This window comes from Mizuhopecten yessoensis, unplaced genomic scaffold (genome assembly GCF_002113885.1).
Source record: "Mizuhopecten yessoensis strain PY_sf001 unplaced genomic scaffold, ASM211388v2 scaffold4105, whole genome shotgun sequence".
Lineage (NCBI taxonomy): Eukaryota > Metazoa > Mollusca > Bivalvia > Pectinida > Pectinidae > Mizuhopecten > Mizuhopecten yessoensis.
In genome coordinates, this window is record NW_018405378.1 from 887,932 (window position 1) to 902,755 (window position 14,824).

At 37.8% G+C, this 14,824-nt stretch overlaps 1 protein-coding gene across 3 annotated transcripts in view; it reads left to right on the top strand.

The window, feature by feature from the left end:
• The window catches only part of LOC110448514, a 63,203-nt gene extending 48,836 nt beyond the window's left edge, over nucleotides 1-14,367 (top strand). For 2 of the 3 annotated variants that reach the window (XM_021494788.1, XM_021494790.1), the window contains exons 2-7: nucleotides 1,445-1,634; nucleotides 4,374-4,409; nucleotides 7,202-7,359; nucleotides 8,907-9,054; nucleotides 13,128-13,264; nucleotides 14,152-14,367. In XM_021494788.1, coding sequence (XP_021350463.1) covers nucleotides 1,445-1,634; nucleotides 4,374-4,409; nucleotides 7,202-7,359; nucleotides 8,907-9,054; nucleotides 13,128-13,264; nucleotides 14,152-14,352 — 870 coding nt within the window. In that variant the 3' untranslated portion in view covers nucleotides 14,353-14,367. The remainder of the gene's footprint in view (nucleotides 1-1,444; nucleotides 1,635-4,373; nucleotides 4,410-7,201; nucleotides 7,360-8,906; nucleotides 9,055-13,127; nucleotides 13,265-14,151) is intronic. The other variant, XM_021494789.1, reaches the window with a different exon arrangement.
• The last annotated feature ends 457 nt before the right edge of the window (nucleotides 14,368-14,824 follow it).

Sequence of the window (14,824 nt, forward strand, 5' to 3'; positions counted from 1 at the left end):
CCCCCCCAACGATCGACAGGCGCGGATCTGAAACGAGGCTGACCTCAGGAATACTGACGTGTCTGACCGAAACAAAAATGTTGATTATTGCTAGTTTGCGTTATTTCTTTATAAAACAAGACCAAGACACATGCAAATTTTAAGACATGTTATGTTATTTAATGGACGTGTGTGTAAGAAGGACATATTATTCTTGATATGTTGTTTTATATTCTCAAAACCCGTGCATGTTTTAACTCTGCCTATAGTTCGGTCCAACTGCGTTCGTTTATCGTGAACTATTTCTGCGCCACCTGAACCGTTTCAACGGGGATACGCGAATGTAACCCACATGAGGAGCTTTCCAGAAAAGTTGTAATATCAGATTCCCTGATTCCATATTTTATAATCGAAACAGAACAAAATAAAACTGTTACATCGAATTAACTCTATTTGTTACTCTATGCTTGATTGGTTGGGATTTTAGCATCCTCTCAACGACTAGCTGGGTCATATGAAACCGGCTTCAATGGACACCGCCGCAAAAAGGGTAGAGAAGCGAGAAAGTAATAAATATTCACACAATTGTTGCAAAAGGACAGCAGACCAGTTTCGATTTCCTCTGCATCCCTCTAGCAGACGACACTAAAGTATCTTTAGACATGTGCATCATTACATCAAATCCAGCAATAGGTTTTGATAGTTATAATTACTTTTTCTATTTTTATGTGTTTATGAAATTGTATTTCATTATTATGCCTGATTTATTTGTTACATTGATTCTGTTCATTTTGAAATAACTCTACCAGAATGCATGTCTTGAAATCTGTATAATTTATAATTTATTCAAATGCGGATCGATTTCTCAGTTTACACGTTTACTTTTCTAGGTAATACCCCTCCCCTCCATCACCCCAACCTCCTCCCACTCCACATTTCCCTTCTCAGCCTATCTTTTTCCCTTTCCCCAAGAACATATACACTATTTTTACAATATGTATTGAGGAGAGGACTCTATTAAGTTATAATAACTTGTTGTCCGATCCATTTGTATATTTGTACAATAAAATATGTTTAAACTAAAGACGACACAAAAGAAAAACGCTGTTTCTGCAGGGCGCCCCTCATTAGTCGCCTCTAACGACGTAATATGGGACACAGCCGGCCATTTCACCCCAAATGATGGAACCCGTTATGCCGAGATTTGAGAGCATTGAAGAATTGGAGATAGCTTAAGATTCGAGTTAAATAAATTCAGACACAAAAAAAATCACACGCGATTTTTTTCATTTGTATTTTCGCAAAAATAAATCAAATATAGTTGCTTTTTTTTGCACCATGTGATTTATAGGTCCTGGTTGAGAGTGGTTCTAAAGCGGAACTCAACTATAAATTAATATAAAAATTTACCACAGAACTGTGCTCCACCAAAATGACGTTCTGAAACTTTGTTGTTATGCTTTAGATGGGGAACGCTCTAAGCTACGGGAGACCTGACCCACAGGAAGTTGTTGACCGGAAGCATCCCGCTAAAGTGCAATTACAGAAACAGCGCCACCGTCTCGTGAGCGAACGGTTGCACGAGTGCGAGCGATTAGAAGATCTCCAAAATGGCGTCGGGTCAAATGGGTCGACTGATGAAGTAGACGATAAAGGTTCGTTCTTGGCTAGACAATATATTTTGGCCAAATATGTGCATAACAATGTATAATTTTTATTACTTAAATATATTCGTACCTTGTCCATTTTATCACAACTTTATGTAATCCTGTAATCCTTGACTAGACTAAATATATGCATAAAAATATACATAATGTATAACTTTATTGCGTAAATGGAGTCTTGACTCGGTCTTCAATCCCCAGCTAATCCAGTTATACCACAATCAGTGTTTTAAGGGACTGACTTATTCTACACAAAATTTTCATAATCTCCATGTCATTCCATTAACCAGACTTCTTTCGCTAAGAATTAATGCGGTTTCCACTGTACTGACATAGCACAATGCTAACTCTGATAATTATACCGAAAAGCTCCAAGATTTGAAAGATAATTTCCACTTTAGGTTTTTAAGGTTTCGATGTTATTTCCTCTGTATGGTGCTTTATGTATATACAGTTGTGGGATCTCACAGCGTTACAAGAAGAGAATTGTGCATACACGAAGAAGGGGTGGGGGTAAAGGGGGTAGTTTAGTTCTTGTACAGGGTCTCCCATATTACCCTATTTTACTGGGGGGTAAAGGGGGTAGTTCAATTCTAATATAGGGTCTCCCATATTACTCAATTTTACTGGGGGTAAAGGGGGTAGTTTAATCCTTGTACAGGGTCTCCCATATTACTCAATTTTACTGGGGGATATAGGAGGTAGTTTAATTCTAGTATAGGGTCTCCCATATAACTCAATTTTACTGGGGGTAAAGAGTATAGGGTCTCCCATATTACTCAATTTTACAGGGGGGTAAAGGGGGTAGTTTAATTCTTGTACAGGGTCTCCCATATTACTCAATTTTACTGGGGGGTAAAGGGGGTAGTTTAATTCTTGTACAGGGTCTCCCACATTACTCAATTTTACTGGGGGGTTAAGGGGGTAGTTTAATTCTTGTATAGGGTCTCCCATATTACTCAATTTTACTGGGGGGTTAAGGGGGTAGTTTTATTCTTGTACAGGGTCTCCCATATTACTCAATTTTACTCATTATATAACCAGTGCCATTATATTTCGAATTCCACTATTATTTATATGAGAGGAACTTTTTTTTATGATTGTTTGCAACACATTCCCGTTTAAACCTTAAACCTATTCCATTATACGCAGTAGACATATTTGAGATATGTTCGTAAATACAACTTGCCTAATTAGGAAAAGCAAAACTGCACTTTTCATTGACGACAAGTTATAGTGTAATAAACAGTTTGGTATTTTATAGAAAAAATATGCATTGATTAGGTTGCTTTACAAGCGTCAGCGGTAGGGAATTTCCCTATAGCTCAGCGGTAGAGCATCAGGCTGGATAGCCAAAGGTCGCAGGTTCGAACCCCAGCGACGGCACCATCTTTATCACTATTCATTGTGCTACTTCAATTACACACTTAAAGTTGAAATGAGTATAAAGGTATTCAGATAAGCCGTATGCGCTTTCATAAGCAAACGGAAATATGGAAAATTTTAAATCTAGGCTTGTCAGCAATATAATCGAGATTTTTTCGATACAAATATAAATGTGACACTCCAGTACTATTTACGATAGAATTACGTTTATTTTACTCTAGTGTAATATAATTCAGCGAAAACTCCACCTACCTGATGATAATACATAGCTGCCAGGTTTTGTTTTGTTCAAACGATGAAATTATAGTGCCATCATAATGATACCTCATGGCGTTTTTGAATACTGTTAAAAATTGCTGAGTCCATGGATGTATTCGACGAAAAAATCATTTGAGCGACAGCAGACACAAGTGATAAGTCTTGAACTAAGAAAACATTTGAAATGTTTAAAGATTCCGTCCTATTGACTATTTCTCGTCTATTGTGACGTCATGACAAAGGCTACAAATAGCAGCGCCTGTATTTATGAAACCGTTCTCATGCTCAAGCATAGATTCTGTGCTCCAACCAACTTTCTTGTAACTTCGCTAAAATCATGCCAAACGATCAAAAAGTCAAATACAAACATTGAAAACAGTATTCGGCTTTAACTCTGTTCAATGTGTTTCTAAATCATTGACATAATATTTTTAATTATTTTATTATGGTAACAAGAAATTCGGCCCGAGCACAAAATATATGCTAGAGCATGAGATAAGTCTTGAACTAAGCGAACATGACGTCAGTTTGAAACGTTTAAAGTTTCTGTCACAGTGAAGTTTCAGGAAATGACTTTCTCGTCCATTGTGACTTCATGACAACAGCTACAAATAGCAGGGCCTGTATTCATGAAACCATAATCATGCTTAAGCTTGGATTTTGTGCCCAAGCCGACTTTCTTGTTACTTGCTTAAATCATGTAACACGATAATAAAGTCAAGTGTAAACAGAAACAGTATTCGGCTTCTAGTTTCTCCAACATTCTTCCATATTTATTAACAAAATATGTTTTTTTTTTTTTATTAAATGATTACAGGATTAAGAAATTTGACTCGAGCACAGAATCCGAGTTTGAGCATGAGAACGGTTTCATGAATGCAGGCCCTGGTCATATACAGAATGCAGATCAACGCAAAACTAAAATGGTTTGCGGTTTTCTTGTGCACGATTTTCGTAGATCTTGTTTAACTGAGAAAAAACGTGATTTTGAATTGGTTTCCTTTTCATTCTCCTAACCTAAATGTAGTATACGTACAGACTGATAAATTACATATCGTTTATGTCTGTCTGTGTTCGATATTCTAGGTGTCTCTACAGGGAAACGAAACAACACGACGGCTGGTAGGATTCAAATATTCTTTCTTAATTTTTGGTCATGCCATTTGTACATAATCTTTGACTGACTCAGGATCCCTTGCTTCAATTCAAAGCCCAGTGTTGCACTAAATAGGAACACCGACACTAACACGGTGTTTTGTATAAAGACTATACAAATCGGTTATTTTTGTGATTATGGTGAACGGTGTTTGGCGATTTTATCGTAAAATTTATATTCCAACAATTCGCAATTTATATTCTGGCGATCTACAAGATGTTGGGAGTTTATATTTTGGCGGCTACGTTATTTGTTTAACGGTATTTAAACATCTAGAGGCCAAAAAAAGCATTGTAACACGCAAGGTCTAACTAACCCCAGCCGTTCGCTCTCATTATTAACTGGATTTTACAACTGTAAGAGAGAATTTCTAGCCTGGGGTACAGAAAAAGACAAAAAAATAGAAAGCTCGGAGAAACAAAATGCGAGTTGGATGCAATTTATTTATTTTGGCAGTTTACGTGTCTACCGCGAAAAGCCAAACCGGAAACCCCATAAAAATAATCCAGTTTTTGCCTGTAATCTAGTATGTATTATATATAGCCTGCATTTTACCCTCATTTGGGTTGGCCAATCCGGCCGTTTCTATATTTTTTAAACAGTCACACACTTGCGCAAGTTAATATCCAGGTATCGGAAAGGAACATTTGATTTTTCTTTCCGAGAAAATTAAGATTATTTTAGCGAAATTAAATGTTCATAATGATTTTGAAATAAGAAATTATATCATATACCAGACCGATTTCAGTCGTACATGTCAAGGACATGTACACAAGCATCATGAAGACGGTTCCTCACTGTCTGAGTGGCTACCCGGGTACCAGAAGCATTTATGAGGTCATTTCGTAAAGCTGTGGCAGTCTGGAACCTGTGACGCCGTGCCTGTATGAGCAAAAATCGGTCTTGGCGCTGCGTTGTAGCCCTCGAACGACCTCCAGCATGACGTCTGGTAGGATTTTCGTTAGTTTTGAAACGATTCCACATTCTTGCCACCACACTTTGAGAAACCCCAAGGTCTGCTGCAACATGACGTTGAGACATGCTAGCTTGCAGCATTCCGATGCCCCTATGCATTTCACCGTCATTTAACCGTTGTCTGGTTCGTCTTTGTGCCATATTAAAACAAAAACACGCAAAGAATATTCATCAAATTGATTTTCTTAACGATTTGAACAACGCCTTACTTACCCTAGCTTAGCTTTTGAAAGGGGTTTGCTCAAACATAAAAGCGTGCGCGCGATTTTATGTTAGACTGAACACCCACACAGGACGATTCGGAAGGCTAACATATTCGCCCAAAACAGTATGGAAGGAAAATTTAATATCTTTTCTAACATTTTGATTTTGATTTTTTCAAAATATAGGTGATCTTTAGCAAAATGTGAAATATTACAGTAGTAAGTTTCTGTCTCAAACTATACCGATGTAATAGATGTAATTTTATCGTGCTAAACTCGATTACATTGTATTTCATTGCAATATGCTGTATTGTTACCAATGCTTGTCATTGTATATCTTAATGTACGATTATGGTGTACAACGTATGTCAATGTATTATGATTAACGATTATAATGTATATCATTGTATTATACTGTAAAGGTCTACTCTCCAGTGTGTCTTAAACTCAAAGAATGGATCTGAATCTCAATAAGCCCATGTACGGGGTCAATAGATGTCGAGGGTTAGCTGTCTTATCGTAACATTTTTATCTTATACATGTTTGGTACTTATGCTTCCATGCTTTACGCTCTCATGCTTTACAAACAGAACTTTTAAAACAGCGAACAGTTCCCCAGAGTTTTCATTGTTGTGTTGTTTCATACTTTCGATGAACTCTCCAGGCGTATTGTCAGCAAGCGCGGGCTAATCTGGGGTCTGATATTAGAACAGTCTTTTCGACATTTATATCAAATACATGTTACTTTTATAAATATTTTGTTTATAAACACAACTAAAGTAAACGAACACAGAGTTTTCTTTCTCGTGTTGTTTGGATACTTTTGACGAACTTCCTTGTATTGTTGTTGTTGTCAACTTGTAAACCCTTTGATTTGATTTTGTGTCTGTCAATTTCCGTTGTCTATGTCACTGTTTGACCACCTGGCACGAAGTGCCTGTGAGCTTATGGTATGTTTGGTGTCCGTTGTCTGTCCGTCAGTTTTTACTTTAAAGAACTTCTTGAAAACTGAAAGACCCAGGGTCCTGGTATTTTACCAGTGGGTACTTCGGATGAAGTGTTATAAAATGTTCGCATACGAATTAACTTCGAATGACCTTATTTCAAGGTCCAAGGGTCAAAATGATTAAAAAACATTTAAGCAACATTTTCTCAAGACACAGATGTTCTAGAACAAAGATACTTGGGTATATATGTTTAAGTAGACCAACAGTGCGAGTCCTTTTTTTGCACTGTACATGAAATATATGGTGTTTATGTCAAAGATCAACACTAAGCGTTGACCAGGGTCAAATGTTAACATTGTATCTACAAGGTAAGAATCTACTCCTCAAGTCCTGATTGACCAACGTCCTGATATTTGGCCAGTAGGTACCTTTCATAGAGTGCTCTGAAGTTTACCCATGTAAATAACTTTGACCTATATGTAGTAAACCACATACTTTATAAATAGCACTTCATGTAATATACCGCCTAATTTATATAAAGTACCACGTGTGATATACAGAATGACTATTGTATAATACTATGAAATAAATAAATAAACAACGACTTATTGTATTTTGTACCATTCATTACAGTGAACAAGAGACGACAGTACCATAAAATGCCATCAATCCTGAACGACTTGGAAGTAACAGCGATGAAGGTTGACGTTGCAGATTATGAATATCCATTTGAGAACTTGGTTTTCGAGGGAGGTGGCAACAAGGGTTTGGCATACTGTGGTGTCGTGCGGGTGAGTGAGAAACAGACTTTCAAACGTTTGTCGTCATCAGGTGATCAGGGAATACAGTGTGTATCGATAGGGACGATATGTTAATGTAAAATATGAACCCTGAAATATATCGGCAGTAAATCTCATGGTAATGAAGCGAAGGGCGTTACACAGAAGTTTCGTTGTGTTCCTTTCCTAGTACGACCGTAGTTGTAATATTTAACCACATGAAATGATCGTAATTTGTATGACGCAATAGTAACATTCTGGCCTGAATTCGAGAAAAAAGAAGAAGTGGGTATATGACATATGATCATTATTAGCTCACCTGGTCCGAAGGACCATGATGATCTTATTAATTATGCCATACCGCAGCGTCCGTCGTCCTTCCGCGTCTTTCGATCCATGTGCGACATGTGTGTGAAAGTAACGATTTGTTTCTAAAATATCAGTTTGAAGAGCGACCCAGGCGCGGGTCGCTTATTTCCCGCATATTATAGAGGGCCGGAGTTCTGACGTTAATCGACAACAGACCGATATAAAAAAGTCGATAAAACGTCAGAATAATTCGGACTACTTAATTCATTGTCATGTCGGTCGGAAAGAACCACATTGTCATACCAGACAGTGACATTTTTGTATATATGTAAATCAACACCCCCTACTGATGGCATTTGTCATTATTGCCACTTATTATCTAAACTACTGGCACGTGTCTGACTAGTATAATTGAGATAATGTTTCAAATCACCAATCATTATCTTCAATAATTAAGTCGTTGCGTCTGACGCTGAGAGAACGGTACGGAAGCACAAACACACTCTCCTTCCATGTTTTCACTCGACAAATATACCCAATAAGCTTCAAAGATCGTTTTCAACAGATTTTTTCATGAATATATCGTAACCCGATGAAAGCATATTATATGAATCTCTGTCAAATTGAAGTTTACAACCGGCACTAATTTGATATCGCTTTGGACGACACATTTCCATTTAGCTATTATGGGGTCCCACAAATTGTTTCACGTGCCGTAAAGAATTCGATGATTTACATAATGTTACACATACCCCGCTGGGCGCCTCTAAAACGACAAGATTTCTTGTCAATGTTGATATCTTTTTAACCCGCCAATGTATTAGACGATATGTTTTCATTTTGACTTTGTTTCCGAAATCAAACCCCTGTCCCACAAACTGTTTTTTAAGCAACGGCTGGTAATCGTGGCCTGTTGTTTTTAAGGAATATACAGAAATTATTGGTTAATAAAATATTTATATCCATTTTTTTACCGACATGAACTCCGTTAATCGTATTTATGAAAAATACTGAAAAACAGATGGGAAAAAAAATCAACATTTCATGTTGCATTTCCCGTCAGACCAAGCAATCTGTTTTATGTAAACATACTCATTCAAATTTACGGGTGTTGCGATTTCCCCCCTAAATGTTTAGAAGCCTAGATGTTACCATTACCATACCAATTGGCGCCAATCCGAGTTCAGTCTGTCTTTGCTTTTTTATATCAGGATAAGTATAATATGCTGTTGTTGAAATGTATTTTCCAGGTCCTAGAGGAGATAGGGGCCTTCCCGAAGGTCAAACGCCTAGCTGGTGCTAGCGCTGGCGCCATGACAGCGGCTCTACTCGCCGTCGGCTACAACTCGTATGAAATAGAAGAGTTCCTGAGTCAAGACTTGTCGCACTATTTTCTAGGTAAATAATATTTTAACTCGGGGAGTTTTTATTGATACATATTTAGCTCACCTGCCCGTTGTTCTGCGTCAACTTTTTAGCCCGCCATCATCAGATCGCCTTTTCGTCCGTTACCCGTCCGTCGTTCAACAGTTCTGGTTATAACTATTTCTGAAGAAGCATTGAACGATTTTTTCTCAAATTCCATTATTTATTTTTTGTCTATAGTTGTACATTATTTATTTTAAGACTGTGCGGAAAAAAACAAGATGGCAGCCAATTATGTATATGATCTGGTATGACTATAATGTATCTCTATGTAAAATGCATATGTAAATCTCAAAAACCGGCAGAGACTCGTTTCTTTACCAGTGTTTGTGTTTCATATAGAGTAAACCATGTTGGATAGAATTATATCACGTTTCGAAGCATGTATGGAAGCGCCGCACATTCAAACGAAAGGTATTATTACAGTGTAGATACACAGGGATAGCTGACTATTGGGAGAAACTACTTTGAAGGAAGGTTCTAGAACGTCAATCTATGTTGTCTTGTTATAACGGGATATACTTGCCTCATTAATCGTCGTATTGCAGTGAGCTATTGGACAGGGACTCCCGTAAGAGTCCGTTCATTGTCTCCGATNTGCGGAAAAAAACAAGATGGCAGCCAGTTATGTATATGATCTGGTATGACTATAATGTATCTCTATGTAAAATGCATATGTAAATCTCAAAAACCGGCAGAGACTCGTTTTTTTACCAGTGTTTGTGTTTCATATAGAGTAAACCATGTTGGATAGAATTATATCACGTTTCGAAGCATGTATGGAAGCGCCGCACATTCAAACGAAAGGTATTATTACTGTGTAGATACACAGGGATAGCTGACTATTGGGAGAAACTACTTTGAAGGAAGGTTCTAGAACGTCAATCTATGTTGTCTTGTTATAACGGGATATACTTGCCTCATTAATCGTCGTATTGCAGTGAGCTATTGGACAGGGACTCCCGTAAGAGTCCGTTCATTGTCTCCGATATCACGTGTTAGACAGTCTGATGGCACGACGTCCCGTGATGAGCACACAGGCATGGAAACGTGACAGTTAGCAAATTGTGATTTCATCGCACTTTTGATGCAACTTAGTTTTTTCTGCATTTGAATTTCCCCAAAGGTGGAAACAATCCCACGATACATCCTTCCACTGTTTGCTCATGTTCATGGAATATCTCTCGTTCGCCATTCTGTTTATAATGCTTCACAAAGATGGAATGTGTCATTAGATCAATTAAAATCTACAAATAAATACGTAACCAACCATTTATCTTTATGTAAATGTACATGTAAGATATGCATGGGTACAGCTAGTTGTTTATGCGGAAAGTATACTTTGTGGATTTCACGAATACTTTTTGAGAGCAAAATATTCAATAGCAGACTGTTACACATTTCTGAACTGCTCAAAATATTTTAAAGAACTGGTGTCTAGAAATACATTTAGTTTTAAGTGAAAACACGTGTATTAATGGATCCAACGTGAGTTATAGCCGTTTGTCTGTCCTTCAGTTTTATTAGCTCACCTGGTCCAAAGGACCAAGGTGAGCTTATGCCATACCGTGGCGTCCGTCGTCCGTCCGTCCGTCGTCCGTCGTCCGTCCGTCAACAATTTCTTTAAACGACTTCTTCTTCTTCTTAACCACTTATTGGAATTTAACTAAATTTGACTGGAAGCATCCCTAGGTGGTGGGAATTCAAAATTGTACAAATGGTGGGGCTGACCCCCCAGGGGGCTGAGGGGCGGGGCAAAAAGGGGGCAATTTGGCTAAACTGCTTTAAGCGATTTCTTCTCTGGAACTAAGTGATGGATATCAACCATATTAGACTGGAAGCATCCCTAGGTTGTGGAGATTCAAAATTGTACAAATGGTTGGGCTGACCCCCCAGGGGGCTGAGGGGCGGGGCCAAAAAGGGGTAATTTGGCTATATTTCTACAAACGACTTCTTCTGTAGAACTATGCACTGGATATCGATCATATTTAATCAAAAGCATTCATGGGATGCAGGGATTCAAAATTGTACAAATGGTGGGGCTGACCCCCCAGGCTAAGGGGTGGGGCCAAAAAAAGTTTATTGCCTGGAAATGGTTGAGATCCCCACCATATAACCACATATACAATTGCTGAGTATAAAGAGAAGAATGCACATTTGCTTCCGGGATGGCCCTAGGGTCTGGCCCCACCCTTGGAAACATAGTCCTTGGGCCATAACTTAAAAACGGTTGAGATCCCCACCCCAAAACTATATATACAAATGCTGGGCATAAAGAGACGAATGCAGTCATGATATTAGAATAGACCCTGGGGTCTGACCGAACCCCTAGGGACCTAGTTTCTTAGTCACAGCTTGGAAACAGTTGAGATCCCCGACCTATAACCATATAGACAATTGCTGAGTATAAAGAGATGAATGCACATATGCTTCCAGGATGGCCTTGGGGACTGCCCCACCCTTGGAGACTTAACCCCTGGGTCATAACTTCGAAATGGTTAAGATCCCCACCCCAAAACTATATATACAATTGTTGGGCATAAAGAGACAAATGCAGTCATGATATTAGAATTGACCCCAGGGTTTGCCCCACCCTTGCAGACTTAACCCCTGGGTCATAACTTTGAAACGGTTGAGATCCCCACCCCAAAACTATATATACAAATGCTGGGCAAAAAGAGACAAATGCAGTCATGATATTAGAATTGATCCTGGGGTCTGGCCACAACCATAGGGACCTAGTTTCTGAGTCACAGGTTGGAAACAGTTGAGATCCCCACCCCGTAACCATACATAAAATTGCTGGGCATGAAAAATCGAATACAGATATATATGCTACAAGGATTGGCCTTGGGGTCTGGCATATTCCCATGGATCTCATTTGGAGAATATTCTGCCATGATTGCTTAGATAATCCAGGTGAGCGATACAGGCCCTATGGGCCTCTTGTTTTTCTTGGCCGGATGCTAACACCAGAACGAATGGCTGCACAAAGCTCGTACTTGGTAAATAAGTGGATTGCTAACGGAGACTTATCAATTTTGGTCGTGATTAGGCAAAATGTAGGTCGCTGTTACAATAAATGTAATTTCCTTGTCCTGTCCTGTCTCTTACTTCATTACAAATAATAATAATAATGATTCGAGGTTCTTATATACCGCTTTATCATAACCTAGTTCGTAGGTCGTCTCTAAGAGATTCACAAAATATTATCCGTGGTTATAGGGCCTTCGCAACCAGCCAATATCTTTCTCAACCCCGGGATCCCTGGACCTGGACATTGTTGATTACGTTACCCGACTCCTGGAGTTCATTACTGTATATTTTAATATGAAAACAACTTGCCGGCTTTATTGCAGTCTGCATTTCTTAACATACTTGGTTCCGAGAAAAAACTTATTATTGTATAAATCTCCATTAGATCCATTACGTCAAACGACACTGTTTATTTTATTCGCTGCGTAGACGCTTTTTGTACATGATAGCAGCAGACGACAGCGGTTTCCCTACATGTGACGTCACGAAGCCATATAAAATGAGAATTGCATAACATTAACGTTAAAAGAACGTGTAATTACTCATAAGTTTAAAAAAATACTTGAACATCAATTAGAAACGTTTTGTGTTTTACATACTGAATCTTACATACTGTTTATGGGGATGCGGGGTGGGGGAAGGGAACCCGGTAAAATGTTGGCATCTCAATCAAATTATCTGAGTAAAGTACGATTTACATAGCACACAGTGTGTAATGTACATCACACAGATTAAGTAAGCAAATTAAAAGACAGCAAGACTTCATATGTGTTTTTTTTGGGTTACGACATTGTGATTTTAAATGTTAACTGCAGGATGTAAGTATTCTGATCCTTAAACATATAAAAACTGGCCTCGTATGTTTTAAGTGAAATGCGGTAAACACAAATTTTGTTTGTTGTCTTACACGTGAGAGTTGTAACTGTACAACTTGTTAAATATTAGATTTCTTTGCCTTAAATTTATTATTTGTTATTTATTATATATTAAATGTGTGATTTTGTTTTCAGATGCATCATTCGGATACTTTAGTCTGTTACCTAATTTACTGAGAGGTTACGGATGGAACCCAGGAAACAGAATATACGAATGGTTTGGTAGTGTAATAAAAAAGAAAACGAACGATCCGGATATAACATTCGGCGAGGTACGTCATACATTATATATTGTTTTTTGCTGGGAATACACTATCGCGTTACTATTGTTAGTATTCAAATATTTAGGGAATTCTTTTCTATTCAGTCCGAAGTAAGTCATGGGCATGCGCAATAGTTGTCTTTTTGTTCGTTAATTTGTGTCCATGGAAATAATTGGTCGTAAACATAAGGGAAAGTAATATGCAGTTAAATGAACCACTCCCGTTAACTTGATTAATTATAGCCTAATTTATAACTGAAATTGAGAACTGTCATAATTATTACGTAATTTGATTTAGTAATTCGCAACGATTTTCTGTCGAAATAAATTCGGAGAATTCTACTCAGTTATCTGCTCATTTAGACAATGCTTGCATTAATTTTACTCAGCTCAATCATGATTGACAAAGGGATCCCAATTCGCTTTAGAATCGTTTATCTATCTACCCAAAATAAAACTAGGTTCGTGTCATTTTATGTGATTACGTAAGTCGGCAGGATGCTAATTTGATTTTTGGAATTGAATGAGTTTTTGGGGGTTATGTAATGTGTTTGATATATTCTGAAGGGTTGTTGCGGGGTATGAGTTGACAGAAATGAATTAAGTAAGAATTTAGTGTTTGGTCGGGTAATTCTTCCTCACTCTATAAAACGACGATAATTAATTTATTGATGTTGTGTTTAGGTTTACTGTTTGAATAAACGTTTGTTAGGTCTCTTAGTGCTATCAGCCAAGACATATACGTAATCAAATTTGATAATTATTTGTCAGTTTCTTGATAAATTATCTGTTGACGACCTGCTTTAAAATAAGATGTCTATATCATATCATTCTACCGTTAATATCCGCATTTCTTCATGAACTGATACTTATATGTTAACGTGTTTCTATTTTCAGCTTTTTCGTAACAAGAAATATAACAAAGAGCTCTGTGTTGTGGTCACAAACCTAAACCACATGTCGGAGGAATACTGCCATCCCAAAACTACCCCGGATATGCCTATACGACTAGCAGTGCGCATGTCCATGTCCATACCGGGTAAGGCCAATACTTTAGACTTTTATTTCCCTGAACACCGGATGTGTCTATACGACTAGCAGTGCGCATGTCCGTGTCGATGCCGGGTAAGACCAATACTTTAGACTTTTATTTCCCTGAACACCGGATGTGTCTATACGACTAGCAGTGCGCATGTCCGTGTCAATACCTGGTAAGACCAATGCTTTAGAGTGGCATTATTTAACTATTTGAAAGACATCGGCCTATTCCATAGACTCTAATGTGTTTAACCCACCTTTCCCTATTTGACGTTATATATATATATCACATATTTCATATCATCTATTCATTATATCTTTTATTATTTTTATTATTTTAACCCCTTTTTATTTCAGTTATTTACACATACAATGCGGATGCTTTTAAAAATATTCATTTTTATCTGATTTTATCTTTGCTACTCAAATGTGTGTTTTTTTTTAAAATCAAATATATAGATAAATCACCATGGCCCTATATGACCACAGCTGTCGATGGGCCGTTAAACAATTCAATTCAATTTAATTCAAT